Consider the following 15,722-nt stretch of genomic DNA (forward strand, 5'->3'; position numbering starts at 1 on the left):
TCCTTCCACCCTCCACCAGCAGTTAGCACTATGGAATGAAGAAGGCCACATGGAGATTGTAGAGGCCGATCCACGGCCATTCCTACCCTCTGCCATGTGTCTTGAAGCAAGGTATTATCATGACGACCTCGGTCCTTTCACTTTCTTTGGAGTCAACCAGAACGGCCGCCCCCATGGTGTCACGGCCCAAAGGCTCATTGAAGAAGGTCTAGCCAATTCTCTAGAGGACTGGAATAGACCTTTCTACGCTGAGAACTCTGATGATTAGTCCCAATCAACTGGACAAGGATCGAGCTGCAACAATCCGATCCATCAAAAAAAGATTGTTGATATACTGGGAAGAAAGGAAGTTTTTCATACAGAATCCAGCCACCAATATGGCAGAATTCACCCACGAAAGTACAAAGGAACAAGAAGAGGAAGTTTTACAGGAGGAAGTATTAGATTTTGCACCAGCAGCATTGGATGACTCCCTGCCAGAAGTGGAGGATCCTCTACAAGAAATAAACTTAGGGACAGAAGAAGATCCAAGGCCTACTTTCATCAGCACACTTTTAAAAGAACCACTCAAAGCTGAACTCATGGCACTTTTACAGGAGTTCAGAGATTGTTTTGCCTGGCATTATCGCGAGATGCCAGGACTAGAGAGACAGTTAGTAGAGCAGAAACTGCCAATCAAAGATGGCTACCTTCCAGTTAAACAGGCCAGAAGAAGAATGTCTATGGACACAGAACTAAAGGTCAAAGAAGAGATAGAAAGGCTGCTCAAGGCAGGATTCATCAGGCCGGCCATCTATGCCGATTGGTTAGCAAATATTGTACCTGTTCTCAAAAGAAAAACAGGGGCAGTTAGAATCTGTGTGGATTACAGAAATCTGAATGAAGCATCTCCCAAAGACGAATATCCTATGCCAATGGCAGACATGCTAATAGACGGAGCTGCTCATAACCAGATGCTATCTTTCATGGATGGCAATGCAGGTTATAACCAGATCATGATGGCAGAACAAGACATCCACAAGACAGCCTTCATGTGCCCGGGGCATATAGGTGCTTTCGAATATACTGTAATGCCTTTCGGTTTAAGGAATGCAGGGGCCACCTACCAAAGGGCAATGAATTCCATTTTTCATGATATGATAGGACATTCTTTAGAAGTGTACATAGATGATGTGGTGATTAAATCCCCCGAGGAAGGAAACCACATATCAAGTCTAAGAAAAGCATTCCTAAGAATGAGGCAGCACAAATTAAAAATGAACCCCAAAAAATGTGTTTTTGGAGTCCAGGCAGGAAATTTCTTAGGATTCTTGGTTCACCACAGAGGCATAGAAGTTGACAAGAATAAAGCAAAGTCCATCATAGAAGCCCTACCACCTCGGAACAAAAAGGAACTTCAGAGTCTCCTAGGGAAAATCAATTTTCTAAGGAGATTCATATCCAATTCTGCAGGAAAAATCCAACCTTTCTCTTCCCTGTTGAGGCTGAAGCAGGAACAAACATTCAAGTGGGAAGAACAGCACCAACAGGCTTTCCAGGAAATAAAACATTACCTCTCAAATCCACCAGTTCTGTCCCCACCAAAAAGAGGCAGACCACTCAAGCTCTATGTATCTGCATCAGAAGTATCCATTGGAAGTCTGCTAGTTCAAGATAACAAAGAAGGAAAGGAGCAAGCAGTCTACTATCTAAGCAGAACATTAACAGAAGTAGAAAGAAGGTATTCCGCGATAGAAAGGCTTTGCCTGGCCTTGTATTTCACTGCTGTAAAACTCAGACACTACATGCTGCCACACACTATCTACATCATCGCCAAGACAGACTTAATCAAATATATGTTGACAAGACCAATGCTGAGGGGCAGAATTGGGAAATGGACTTTGGCTTTGACAGAATTCACCTTCAGGTATGTCCCCCAGAAAGCTGTCAAAGGGCAAGCTGTGGCAGACTTCTTAGCAGATCACCCAGGAGAGGAAATTGAAAACATGGACTCTTTGGACATAGCAAATGCAAATCTACTAACTAGGGCTCATGTTTGCCTTAACAATCCAATCTATTCGATTCATCTTACACCTTGGAAACTATATTTTGATGGATCAAAGACAGATAAGGCTTCAGGAGCTGGGGTTGTTCTAGAGGAACCATTGGGGATCAGACATTGCTATTCCTTCCAGTTAGATTTCCAGTGCACCAACAACAGGGCCGAGTATGAAGCTTTGATTATAGGGCTTGAGATGTTGGTAGAATTAGGAATCCAATCCGTGGAGATCTTGGGAGATTCCATGCTTGTCCTAAAACAGATTGCTGGAGAATACAAGTGTCTAAATCCTTCTCTGGCTGTATATCTAGTAGCAGCTAGAAATCTATTGACAGAATTTAGAGAAGCTACTTGGGAATACATCCCAAGGGAAGAAAACTTCGCAGCTAATGAATTGGCTCAGGTAGCATCAGGCATACAAATGCCCGAAGACTGCGTCCAGAGGATCATCAAGATAGGAAGGAAAAGTCTACCATCTGTTTTGACTAGAGGAATGGAGATAGAAGTCAATTCTGCCTTAATCACTAAAGACGATTGGAGGGAGCCTATCATGACTTACTTACAATATCCCACTCTGCCCTCTGAGAAAAGAGTCAGAATCATGGCTACAAACTACCTCATGTGGAATGAAGATTTGGTCCGAAAAAGTAAGGATGAGGTGCTATTAAGGTGCCTTGGAAAGACAGAATATATGAAAGTCATGGGAGAAACCCATGAGGGGATCTATGGGGCTCACCAAGGGGGAAGAAAGATGTGCTGGTTAATTAGAAGGTATGGCTACTTCTGGCCAACCATGTTGAAGGATTGCATCAACTATTCCAAGGGATGTGAAGCTTGTCAAAGGCACGGCCCAATCCAGCAAGCTCCTTCTGTTCCCATGAATCCAGTGGTAAAACCATGGCCTTTTAGGGGATGGGCAATGGATCTCATTGGCAAAATCTATCCAGCCAGCAGCCAGCAGCATTGTTTTATTATTGTTGCCACGGACTATTTCACCAAGTGGGTAGAGGCCAAGCCAATCAAAACCACAACTTCTCAAGAGATCATCACCTTTATAGAAGAACAGATCATACAAAGGTTCGGCATTCCAGAATCAATCACAACTGATAGGGGTTCTTCTTTCATATCTAGGGATATGCTAGATATGGCGGAAACATTCAAGTTCAAACTGCTTCAATCTACCCCTTATTATGCTCAAGCTAATGGACAGGCAGAATCAAGTAACAAGGTGATTATCAATATCATCAGAAAGATGCTGGAGAAGAATCCAAAGCAGTGGCATGATAAGTTATCAGAGACTTTGTGGGCATACAGAACTTCAAAAAGAGAAGCGACTGGCATGACCCCCTATGCTCTGACCTACGGCCATGATGCAATTCTTCCCATGGAGATAGCAGTCCAGTCTCTTAGAATTGCTCACCAGCACGGTCTCACAGGAGAAGACTACTCTCAAGCCATGTTGCTTGAATTGGAAGAATTGGATGCAAGTAGGATTGACACCCTCAACAAACTCTTAGCAGGAAAACAGGCTGTGTCAAGGGCATACAACAAAAGAGTCAGAGACAAGAGTTTTGAAGAGGGAGAAATAGTCTGGAAGGCAATTCTGCCCCTTGGAGCACACATAGCTGGATATGGGAAATGGTCACCTACGTGGGAATGCCCTTTTGTAATTAACTAGATCCTCGGAATGGGGGCATACAGGTTGCAGGACCGAGATGGAGTTATTCACACTGCCCCAATCAATGGCAAATGGTTAAAGAAATTCTACCCAACCATGTGGGATTCGCAGGCTGTACAGACAGACCCCGGGATAGAAAAAGAACAAGGCTGACCTTTTCTGTTTATATGAATCCATTTTTGCTTTAAAGTTGTTTTGTTTTTACTTTCAATACTATGTTTGTTTATTGCATCAAGGGTAAATAAAAAGTAGTAAAATACTATTTAAAAGGCAACAAAATAAGCTTATTTAAAAATAGCCACCCTCGCGGCAAAGTTTCCAAACAAATAAAGAAACGAAAATTGGAAAAAACTAAAACCCTAATTTCCTGAGGGTTTCCTGCAAGTTCGCCTTCTTGACAGAAAGTTCTTTCTGGAGCAGCACCCCTTGGTGAATCGAGGCCTCTGCAATTTCCAAAGCTGGCCTGGAAGCTGCAACCATGCTTTGCACAAGGAAGGTGGCCTTGGTCTTAGAACTCAGTCCAGCCCCAAGCTTGTTCTGCACCTCCATACACTTTGCCAGTTGTTTTTGGAGCTCTTCAATTTGCTTCTCCAACTTGTCCGCAGTAGCCCTGGCTTCCTTGTATCCAGTCACCATCTGGTCCAGTTCTGCTTTCTGCCTAGCAAAATCAGCCAGATTGGCTTCATGTGTGGCCTTGCAGAACTCAGAGGTCTTGAAGGTGGGCCTAAGATCCTCATAACGATCATGCAAATTAAGCACATCTCTGGCCAAGCTTAGGCCCATCTCAAGAATAGGCTTCGGAGCCATGTTCTGTCTGTGTAGCAGGGCCAAGTCCTTCATCAGCTGATCCAGAGCTCCCTTATCTTGATCAAACTCCAGCTCAGTGGACTGCCAGATCTTCAACCTCTCCATGGCCTCCTCTAGATTTTGCCCTGCTTGGAGGAGAGCTGAGTTTCTCCAGCCTATCCAATTGAGCATCCAGATCCATGGCTTCAAACTCTTCCAGTTCTGGATCAGCAAAAGAGGCCGTGGTAGACGATCCTGGAAGGGAATGAATAGGCATCTACAGAAGAAAACATGAGTTAGAACCGGGCAGAAAATAAAAAAACAAGGGACCTAAAAAATTATAAAGCTTACAGCAACAATAGGGGGCTTCAGGGGGCTGGTCATCACTGCCAGGGCGCCAGCAGTTTAGGCACTTCTACCTGGAAATGCTACAACAGTTAAGAAGGGAGAACAAAACAGAACTGCAGGAAAACATGAACAATTGAGGAGGAAAATTACCACAACCACAGGAGCAGCTGCAGTTGTTCCCACCTCAGCCTCCGGGACTACAACGGATAGTTCTGCCTGATCCACAGGGTCTGATACAGACCGCTCCACCTGATCCTCGGCCTTTGGAACGGCAGTAGAGTGCTCTGCCTCGGCATCCTCAAAAAGGGCCAGTTCTGAGCTAGTCAGCTCAGCACTCGGACCCCTTTGTTGCTTCTGCGCCAAGGCAATACTCTCTGCGATCACCTCAGCATGGATTTCATCCTACAAAACAAGAGTCAGAACAGGAGGAATGAAGCAAAAGGGGAACTGATACGAATCACAGAAATAAAACTCACCTCTCCTTCCGCCATTGCCGCTTTTTCTTGAGGCACTCCCTCCAGCTCTTCCAGTTCTTTTTCCTACTCCACCTCCTCAAAAGCTTCTCGCAGCTCTTCATCCGTCCCAGAAGTGGTGGCCGGGACTGCTGCGGTTTCTTCTACGGCAACGTATTCCACTTCACTCCTCTTTTTAAAGTTTTTTCAACTTAGTAGGAGGAGGGGAATGACTCCCAGCTGGACAGAACAAAAGGAAAAGATTAAAAAAAAAAGACAAAACAGAATAAATCTGAAAAGAACGGCTGGAACATTCCAAATTTACCTGAAATACCAGGCCGCGTGGTGTTGTCCAGAGAGGGAGCAGGCCCTTTTCTTTTTCTTTTGCCAGAAAGAACAGCCTCGGCAGGGGTTTGCTCTAGCTGGACCTCATCTTCTTCATCAGCAGAAGGAAGCTCCAAGTCCCCGACCTCAATAACAGAAGAGACTGCACCAACAAGTTAGAGGTTCAAAACAAATCCAGCAGAGAGAGACAGAAGAAACGAACTAGAAGGAAACCTACCAATCACTTTTCCAGCCTGAACAGACTGTCCACCCACATTGGTTGTCAGAGAAGGATCTAATACAGGCAGAACATACATTAGAAATCGATTATCAAGGCAGAACAAATCCCAGATAGAATCAGATATCTACCTTCTATGATTTGTCCATTGATGTCTTTAATGGTCTGGATCATGTGCGCTTTGGCGTCCCCATCCGCAAAATTTTTATATGAGAAGAGACGTCTCTGAAACACTGCCAACAGAAGATCAAAACCCCATCTGTATTCAGAGATTTTGCTCCAAAGCAGTACACCATCTTCTAAGGAATTTATGGGTCACGCTTTCAAAAGCAAGAAACAGGGAGTTGTTTAGAAAATACAAAAGAAAAACCAAACCGCCATAAAATCAGCCCACACAGACGATGGCGTTTGAAATAGAAAGCTGCCACCCAGGAAACCAGGGAAGGGATTGCTTTAGGAGGTGACTACTGAGAGCCTATCTGCCATGATTGATAAAAATCCTTTCTACTTTACATTTTAGGAGATCTTTTTGCCGCCCATTATTAAAATTAAAACCACCTCCCCAAGAAGGTCTCTTATAAAAACCGAAGTAGGCAAGAAAGAGAGGGACACTCAATTCATCAATCAATAAAAAAAAAAAACAACAACAAGAAAACAACCAAAAGCTCACTTGGATTCCAAGAGAAACCAGCTTTAGATCAGAATTCCAAAGTTCAGACTTAGAAAATAAGTCTTCTAAAACGAGATCCCTCGTTACAAATTTGGTTCAGCAAAAGCCAAGACAATCAGAGTTTGAGTTTTCACAGACGTGGAGACCTCAGCGAACTCATGAAGAGTCCTGCTCAAGCAGAACAACGCTCGTAGTGCAATCTCTAGCCTATCAAACCCTCGAGAATAGCCACTTCTGTCCCCTTCAAACTGAAGAAGCTGCAGTTCTGCCCACTCAAAGGCCTCACGAAGCGTGAAGTAAACATAAAGCTCTGCCAAAATCAAACTTTGGTATTGATTCATAGGTCAGCCTAGCGTCTGAAGTCACGAAGCAGTACGGACCGGCCCAGGCGCGTCCAGTCCAGCCCAAACTGGAACCTCCCATCCAAGCAGAAACGAAGTTCCGGCCATCTTTTAACCTTCCTAGAGTCGATATGCATATTTATTGTTTTGTAAAAGGCAGTTCTGCCTGAAACAGCCCAACTTCTATCAAATATTTTTGGCCAGAACAGCCGTTTGATACTGAGATAAATTATGAAAGTCCTTACCGGTCTGAGGCAAGAAAAGAACTTACTTGGGAGATATTCCTCACCCAAATTCACAATCGTTTGTTTTTAGAAGTCAGTAACTTGGGGCGCAAGTTATCTATTCTAAAAAGAAGTCCGCTAGGATTTACATTGCTAGCAGTGGCATGCTCGCACACCAAAGAAAGTTGACTTGTTGACCAGCACATGGTCCCCAAGCCAGTGGGGAATTTCGCCCTTCCATCACAGGAGTAAACGCGAAAACGGGTGAACACGTGGTTCAGGTAATTAAAGCCAAAGTCCATCGGCATCTTCACTGAGCTTTGCGAGGCTTTCATATCCCAATATGTGTGCAATCAAAGGAGGAAGAAAGACATCACGACATTGTTCAACATAAAGCAGAAGGCATGTGAGAGTCTCAAAGATTATCTGAAGCGATTCACGGAGGAAATGTCTACTCTAGAGACTTATGATTCTCACACTGCGTCACTGACATTCCGCGAGGGAGTGACGCTGGGAACAAAAATGCACAAGTCCTTGGTCAAAACACCACCCCTCGACATGAGGGTCGAGTCGATGGAATCATCAGACTAGAGGAGGAGGAGCTTGCTCTGCCAAGGCGCACCGCTGCAACCATTTCAACACCAAAGCACTCGTGTGAGATGATCCAAGGGCCATGGACAAATTTCCCAAATGGAAGTCTCCGCAATCAAGTTAGGACCAATTCTCCCCCAACCAAACTTACTATCAGTCTGGCTAAACTTTTCCACGAAAACAAGGGCAAATGAATTTTTTGAACACCTCCGACATTACGTGAATTCCCAGAGAAACGAGACCGAAGCAAGACTTGTGCACACCATAATGACTTAGACCACACTACCAACGACTGTCGGAGTCTCAAATACCAAGTTGAAGCGATGCTAAAAAAAGGGATGTTTTCGCAATATCGGGCCTAACCAAAAGATAAGCTGAAGGAGGAGCGCACGGCTGAACCAGTAACCAACAACATCGTCGTTGAAAAGGGATTGTTGGAAATCAATGCAATTCATGGCTGGTATCAACCGCCAGAGGGTCAGTTGGCTCGAGCCCGAATCGAGAAAACACATGCTGAAAAGATAAGATGTGTTTGTGGAATTGCTTCAACACCAGAATCGGCCCAATCATTGGAAAAGATAGGGATCATCTCATTCACCCAATGTGACCTCGAAGGAATCCAATTTCCCCACAACGACGCACTGGTCATAACTCTTCAAATTGGAAACTCGAAAGTCAAGAGGGTTATGATTGACAGCGGAAGCAGCGCAGTGGTAATGTTTTGGAACACTTTTAAAATAATGAAATTGGATGAAAACGGGATCAGGCCCAATCCTACACTGTTCTTTGCATTTGAGGGCAGTAAAGCACGAGCAATAGAAGACGTGACACTACCCATCATAGTCGCTGGAAAAACTCTTTTAGTGACTTTTGTGGTGATGAAAGCTCCGAGTGCCTACAATGTGATCATGGGAAGAAATTGGATCAATAAAATGGATGGGGAGGCATTAACTAGATGCCAAGTGATGAGATGTTTGATTGACGATGGTCTTGGTATTATCAATATCAAAGGGGTTCAACTTGAAGCCAAAAGGTGTTACAACATAGTGACCGACCTCAAGAATACAGCCAAAGCGCGGCCACAACCGAACCAGCAATTATAGCAATTAATGGAGGACCCACCAACAGAGCAGGAAGACGATCCAAAGCCCCCTACAATTGAACCACTAAGGGAGGAGATATTGGATCCTTCTGACCCCAATAAAAAAGTATTGGTGGCTCCCTCCTATCCAATGCCGAAAGGGAGCATCTCATCGTGTTCTTGATGAATAACAAGGATGTGTTAGCATGGTCATATGTTTATAAGCCTGGAATTGATCCAAGTGTCGCGTGTCACTGCCTAAACGTGGGGACCAGTATAGGCAAAGAGGTTCGCGCCAGAGAGAAATCAAATCATTAGCGACGAAATGGATAGACTTTTGGAAGTTGGGTTCATTCGCAACGTGTGGTGCTCGACATGGATCTCTAATGTGGTGGTTGTGGCTAAGAAGAAAGGAAAATGGTGAGTTTATGTTGATTACATCAATCTAAACAAAGCTTGCTCGAAAGACTGTTACTCACTGCCTAAAATAGATCAGATGGTGAACGCCACAGCCGGGTATGAACTTTTAACTTTTCTTGACGCTTACTCATGGTACAACCACATTCCAATGGTAGTCGAAGATCAAGAAAAAAACAACTTTCATTACCGAGTGTGGCTTCTATTGTTACACGGTGATGCCATTTGGTTTGAAGAATGCAGGCCCAATGTATCAACGGTTGGTGAATCAGATGTTCAAGGACCAAGTTGGGAAGACAATGGAAGCTTATATCGATGACATGTTTGTCAAAAGTAACGTGAAAACCTAGCACCTAAGTCATCCTCAGGAAACCTTTGATATGCTGAGGCGAGATATTGGATGAGGCTGAACCCAACCAAATGTGCTTTCGGTGTCTCATCCGGTCAATTTTTGGGACACATTGTGAATAGGCAAGGTAATGAGCCAAACCCAGAGAAGGTGGAGGTGTTACGGAACATGCCAAGCCTGAAGACTCCAAGAAAAGTACAAGTGCTAACAGGGCGGATAGCGGCACTAAGCCGGTTCATCTCACGTTTGTCTGACTGGTGCAAACCCTTCTTCTGGGCAATTTGGAATATAAAAAATGAGGTATGGGGGCCAGGGCAAGTGGAAGCTTTTGATCAACTGAAACGATACTTGACAAGTCCCTTGATCCTAACTATACCAAAACCTGGAGAGATGTTGTATATGTACCTCGCCGTAACCAAAGAGGCAGTAAGCGCATCATTGTTTCGAGAAGAGAATTACCTCTAACAACCTGTTTTCTATGTCAGCAAGAGCCTGATTGACGCTGAAAAGAGATATACTCTGACAAAAAAACTTGTCTTGACATTGGTAGTAGCCAAGATGAAGCTTCGATAATATTTTGAGGCTCATACCATTATAGTGCTCACAAACCAACCTATTAAAGCAATCTTTTTCAAGCCAGATCTGTTTGGAAGAGTCACACAATGGACGATCGAGTTAGGAGCATTTGACATTAAGTAACAACCAAGAACATCTAAAAAAGGACAGGTAATTGTTGATTTTCTCGTCAAATGTTATCCCATAGAAGGAATGCATGAGAAACAAAGTGATACAGCAGAAGTAGGATGTAGCAAGGAAACACCGTGTGAGTTATATGCAGATGGCTCATCCAACCGGGCAGGGGCCAGGGTTGGGATTGTCCTTTCTTCGTTGGAAGGAATAAAGCTAGAATAATTTATCAAACTGGATTTCCCCGCCTCAAACAGCGCTGCTGAATATAAAGCCTTGGTATTGGGATTGAAAATTGCCGAACTACTAAAAATATATAATTTGAAGGTGTACAGTGACTCCCAACTTATAGTCAATCAAGCAAATGAGGAATATGCTACCAAAGATGAAGGGATGGAGGCGTACCAACAATTGTCAAAGCGTCTGTCTTAACAATTCAAAAAATTGGAACTAAAGCAGATTTCGAGAGAAAAGGATCGGTTGGCATTTGCAGCATCGGCCTCAGCTTCAGAAAAGGATTCAACAAGGGTCCTATCTGTAGAATATTTGGAAAGCCCCAATCTGGATGTTGCTGAACCTCAGGTTATGCAAGTCAACTCAGAGGTGACGTGGATGATGCCAATAGTAAATTATCTAACGGTAGGGACGCAACCCATACATCCGGTTAAAGCGAGAAAACTTCAGATGAAAGCTGCCAAGTACGCATACATAGAAAACGTCATCTTCAAGAAGTCTTTTTCAGGTCCTTATCTACGCTGCCTAAACCCATCCAACGCAAAGTGGATTCTGAAAGATCTACATGAGGGAACTTGTGGCAATCATTTTGGAGGGAGGACCTTGGCACACAAGGCGATAACACAAGGCTACTTTTGGCCTTACATGGCTCGAGAAGCCAAGCAATTTCTGCGGAAATGTGATAAGTGCTAGAAACATGCGCCTATGATTAGGCAACCTGCAGAAGAACTTAGTTTGATCGTAGGACCATGGCCATTCGCCTAATGGGGAATGGATATCATATTACCATTACCAACTATGCCTGGGGGCAAAAATATGTTCTCTTGGCCACATACTACTTTACCAAGTGGGTGGAGGCCGATGCATATGAGATAGTAGCCCAGACCGATGTGATAAAGTTCGTCTAGCGTAACATAATTTGCAGGTTTGGGATGCCTAGAGCCATCATTTCAGATAATGGGACTCAATTCAACAATCAGAAGTTCAGGAAATATTGCATGGAGAAAATGATCATTCAACAGTTTTCGTCCCACAACTATCCCCAAGGAAACAATCAAGTGGAAAAAACAAATTGAACTATATTCGATTGCCTTAAGAAGAAACTTGAGCAATGCAAGGGCAAATGGTTCAAGGAACTCCTAAATGAGTTATTGGCGTACTGAACCACATAGCGAAAGCCAATGGGGGAAATCTTTTTTCCTTAGCCTTCGGAAGTGAAGCCGTTATTCCAACTGAGATCGGATTGCCCACAATCCAAACAATGGTGGTGGATAGTAAGGATAACGACTAACAGATTGCTCGTAACCTCGATTTGATTGAGGAACATCAAGAGGTTGCAACGTTAACAGTAGCAAACTATCAGAACCAGGTCGTTAATTACTTTAACAAGTGGATCTACTCGAGAAGGTTTACAGTTGGTGAGTGGGTCCTCAGGAGAGTAATGGAAAACACTAAAGATCTAAACATAGACAAGTTTGGCCACTCATGGGAACGACCGTTCGAGGTCATAGAAGCATACGGAAAGGGCGCTTACAAGTTGAGACGGGTTGAGACTAGTCAGTAAATGCCACGCCATTGGAATGCGCCTCACCTGAAAGAAATATTGTGTTTAGATTAATCTACTTGTCCATGATTCCACTTATATTTATTAAATAAAATCCGCACTTCCCATTTAAATGTCGATTCATGCACTTGGCTTAAATTTGTTATAAACTGAGCTGTGTTTAAACTTATCATCGATGTCCATGCCGATCGCAACACTACCTTGAGGTTACCAATCCTGTTAGGGCAGTCAATTGGATCCATGCTAATCTCAACATCACCCATAGATTACCAATCCTCTGGGGGCAATCAACAAGATCCATGCCGATGTCAACATCACTCAGAGGTTATCAATCCTCTGAGAGCAATCAATAAGATACATGCTGATCGCAACACTATCCCGTGCTGATCTCAACATCACCCAGAGAATACCAATCCTCTAGGGGCAATCAACATGATCCATGCCGATCTCAACATCATCCAGAGTTTATCAATCCTCTGAGAGCAATCAATAGGATACATGTCGATCGCAAAACTATCTTGAGGTTACCAATCCTCTAGGGGTAGTCAATTGGATCCATGCTGATCTCAACATTACTCAGAGGTTACCAATAGGATCTATGCTGATCTTAATACTACCCTGAGGTTATCAGTCTTCTAGGGATAGTCAGTTGGACCCATTTGTTAAGAAGCTGCAGCCTTTTTTTTTTTCCCTCAACAGCATAGACCCGAAAATAGACCTTCAAAATCCCATTTTTCATATTCCTCCTCAACAACAACCCTAACCCCAATCTCCCCAAGACCTCCACCAGCACCATTTCCCCCTCAACATTGAGAGAGATGTTTTTGCTTGTATTGAAAATGAAGTTATAATGCTACGTTTTCAAAATATGAAACATCGTCGTGGACAATTGTAACTTGTAACATTGTTTTTGACATTAATTATGAGTGAAAGAACTATCGTTTCATTTTCAATATTTTTTTTTCATCTTAAAAAATTATTGGGTAGTTTACACTATGACCCCATGAGTGGCAATTCCTGCATCCGCCACTGATAACAAAGACCATAATAAATCCAACCTCCCTCCCAAGTATTTCATCTGAAGTTTTTCTCTCGCCCTAGCTTTTCTCTTTGCAACAGAAGACGAACAACTTCCTTCCTCCATCTATGAAGGCATGCTCCCTATTTTTTCTTTAATCACTACCTCGTTGGATTTTCTTTTTCCATGATCTTTCTTCATCGTGTTTTTCTTATTATTAGGGTATAGTTTGGGGTTAGGGTTTATGCTTGTTACTGGGGTTTATGCTTTGTTACTAGGGTTTATGCTTGTTACTAGGGTTTATACTTGTTTTTCTTCTGAAATATCTATATACGACTTTATAAGAATTGTTCATTGAATCATTGGATAGGAAATTGTTGGGGCTTTTTTTTTTGTTCCAGCAGCCTGACGAATGGGCTTGGGCTGCCGTAAGAAGAGAAGTGAGCAAAATTCCCCAAGTGCCTGGGTTCGATACCAAGCGCCTGGAAGAGTGTTTTTCGCAGAGTCTGATGAAACTGTTGCGAAAACACTCTCAGGCTTCCTTCACTAATAGCCCAAACAAACTTAACCAATTTTACAGAAGAGCTTGGCTTGGAGAGCATGTGGCATGGGAGCTAGGCTTTTACAGGTTTAGCAATTTTGAGAGAGAGAGAGAGAGAGATGGATTTTCCTATGGAGGATGGAGGTTTAGAGCAAGCAAAGGAAGATTTGGCTGATTTCCTTCCTAATGGAGGAAGAAAACGAATGGAGGAGGAGATGGGGTGGCTTGAGTAGATTTTCCAGCTGCTTGACAATGCTTGGTCGAGCTCTGGAAATGGGTTGCTCCTTCTGGGTAGCAGAAGTCCTCCTTTTATAGCCACTAAGGGTTCTAATTCCGTCATACTTCCCTTCATCTTTCCATTGTTTTCCCCCACTTCGTCTTCTTTGATGAATCCCGTCCGCCCAAGACACATGGGTAAGGAACCCATTTGTGGTTCCAAGGTCTCGGTTTTGCTGGCCCTTCTTCATAGAGGTGAAGAGCCGCTTGCTTTTCTCTCGACCTTTCCTATGCAAGCTGCCAGGACAATGGGAGGGAAAGGAGCTACGTTTTACTCAACGAGTAAACCTCTTGCTCGTGTGGATTTCCTCTGGTTTTTGAGATGGTTCCTGTTGACTCTCTTGGATAGGGACAAAACGTGCTTGGCCAGATATTTTACAGAGAGTTTGGGCTGGGCTTTTCTTTCCTAGGCTTTGAATTGGTGATATGTCATTCTGGTCAATCTGCTGGGCTTTTCGTCAAGCTGCCGAAAGCAGCTTGCCTATTGCACTTTAACAGCACGTTTAGGCCTTCTAATTGTCTTAGCCTTTTCTAACAGGCTTTGCACTTTTTTTCTAAAGTATTGGGTCATGCTCTCTCTTCTCTCATGCTAACCCATGTATTTCGGGCCGAAGAAATAGGCTTGAGTTTTGGGCCCCCCAAGTGACCCGAAACTACCACTCCCTTGGCTCGTCAATGAGTTTTATGAAAGCCCGTTGCCATCCATACCACAACCCGTTCAAGCAAGCCCCGGGTAATTTTGGTGGCTTGGGCCCACCTGAGCTTGTAACGCATCTTGGCGTTGGCATGGCGGTTCCGACACCTATGCTTGTGCTTGGATTTTTATCCTATCATCATAGGCTATAGCCGGGTTCAATAGGAGTGAGCATGTTTTTTGTAAAGTTAGCATGTTTTTGGTCTTCCCGCACGTTCTTGTTTGGCGCGGCATGTGGCCCGTAGCTCGTATTAATTCGTTCCTTAAATTCTCTTGTGTTTACTTGTCCCTATTGGGCCAATAGTCAACTTGGGCTTAGCCCCTTGGATTTTTGGGCCTCAACAGAAATTGAAATATAGTAATTGACAACCTTTCTATAATCGAACAAAAAAACTGAGACAAATATAGATAAAAAGTATAAAAAAAAATAATTGACAATTAACTACAACTTTTAAATGTTGTTTTGGAAGCCTAAACAACCTCAAAAGCCCAAAATCTACCATATTTTTGACTCGTGACATCGTTCCCTTTTCAGAAAGATATCATATGTCCCAATCGGAGTTTAGACGCCAAATTTGTAATACATTTGTCACTATATTTCTTATGAATTATGCTTTTCGTTAAACATAATTTTATTTCATGTTGTTGAAGGAAAAGATGTTATGAATTTGGCTTTTATTTCATGTTGTTTAAAATTTTATTTCATGTTAGTACAAATCAAGTATCAGAACATCTCTTGAAATTGGATCACCATTAGATACATTGACAACAACGGGTGGGTTTACATTCTTTATCGTCTTCTCTGGTCAAGTTATAAGTAAAAATCTTTTCATGTGTAGTTGATTCTGATAAAAAGCTAACTTGTTACGTGTATTATTAATAGAGACATTGATAGGGAGGAGTTAATAAAGTCATGGCTTTGATGAGATCTCAAAGAAAACAAAACAAGGATGGCCACGGGCCCAAAGTTTCTGTAGAAGATGGAGGCCTACTTGAGCACGTCTTTTGTTTTTTCTTTCAGGGCCTTTATCATACTTCATTTTTTTCCTCTAGCAGTCATCTGATCTTTTCCTGTTTGTTTTTCTCATTACGGCTACAAAGAACAAGGAACCATATCAGCTAAAGAAATTATAGAAGTTTGGAATAAAAGCCATACAAATCTAAAGAAAAT

The 15,722-nt window shown here is 43.0% G+C and overlaps 1 protein-coding gene across 1 annotated transcript; it reads left to right on the forward strand.

Annotated features, from left to right (window-relative positions):
• The first annotated feature begins 377 nt into the window (after positions 1–377).
• LOC117638387 lies at positions 378–3,716 on the forward strand. Its single transcript, XM_034373518.1, has one exon. It carries the CDS (start codon positions 378–380, stop codon positions 3,714–3,716), a length of 3,339 nt encoding a protein of 1,112 aa, XP_034229409.1.
• The last annotated feature ends 12,006 nt before the right edge of the window (positions 3,717–15,722 follow it).

This window comes from Prunus dulcis, chromosome 8 (assembly GCF_902201215.1).
Source record: "Prunus dulcis chromosome 8, ALMONDv2, whole genome shotgun sequence".
Classification (NCBI taxonomy): Eukaryota; Viridiplantae; Streptophyta; class Magnoliopsida; order Rosales; family Rosaceae; genus Prunus; species Prunus dulcis.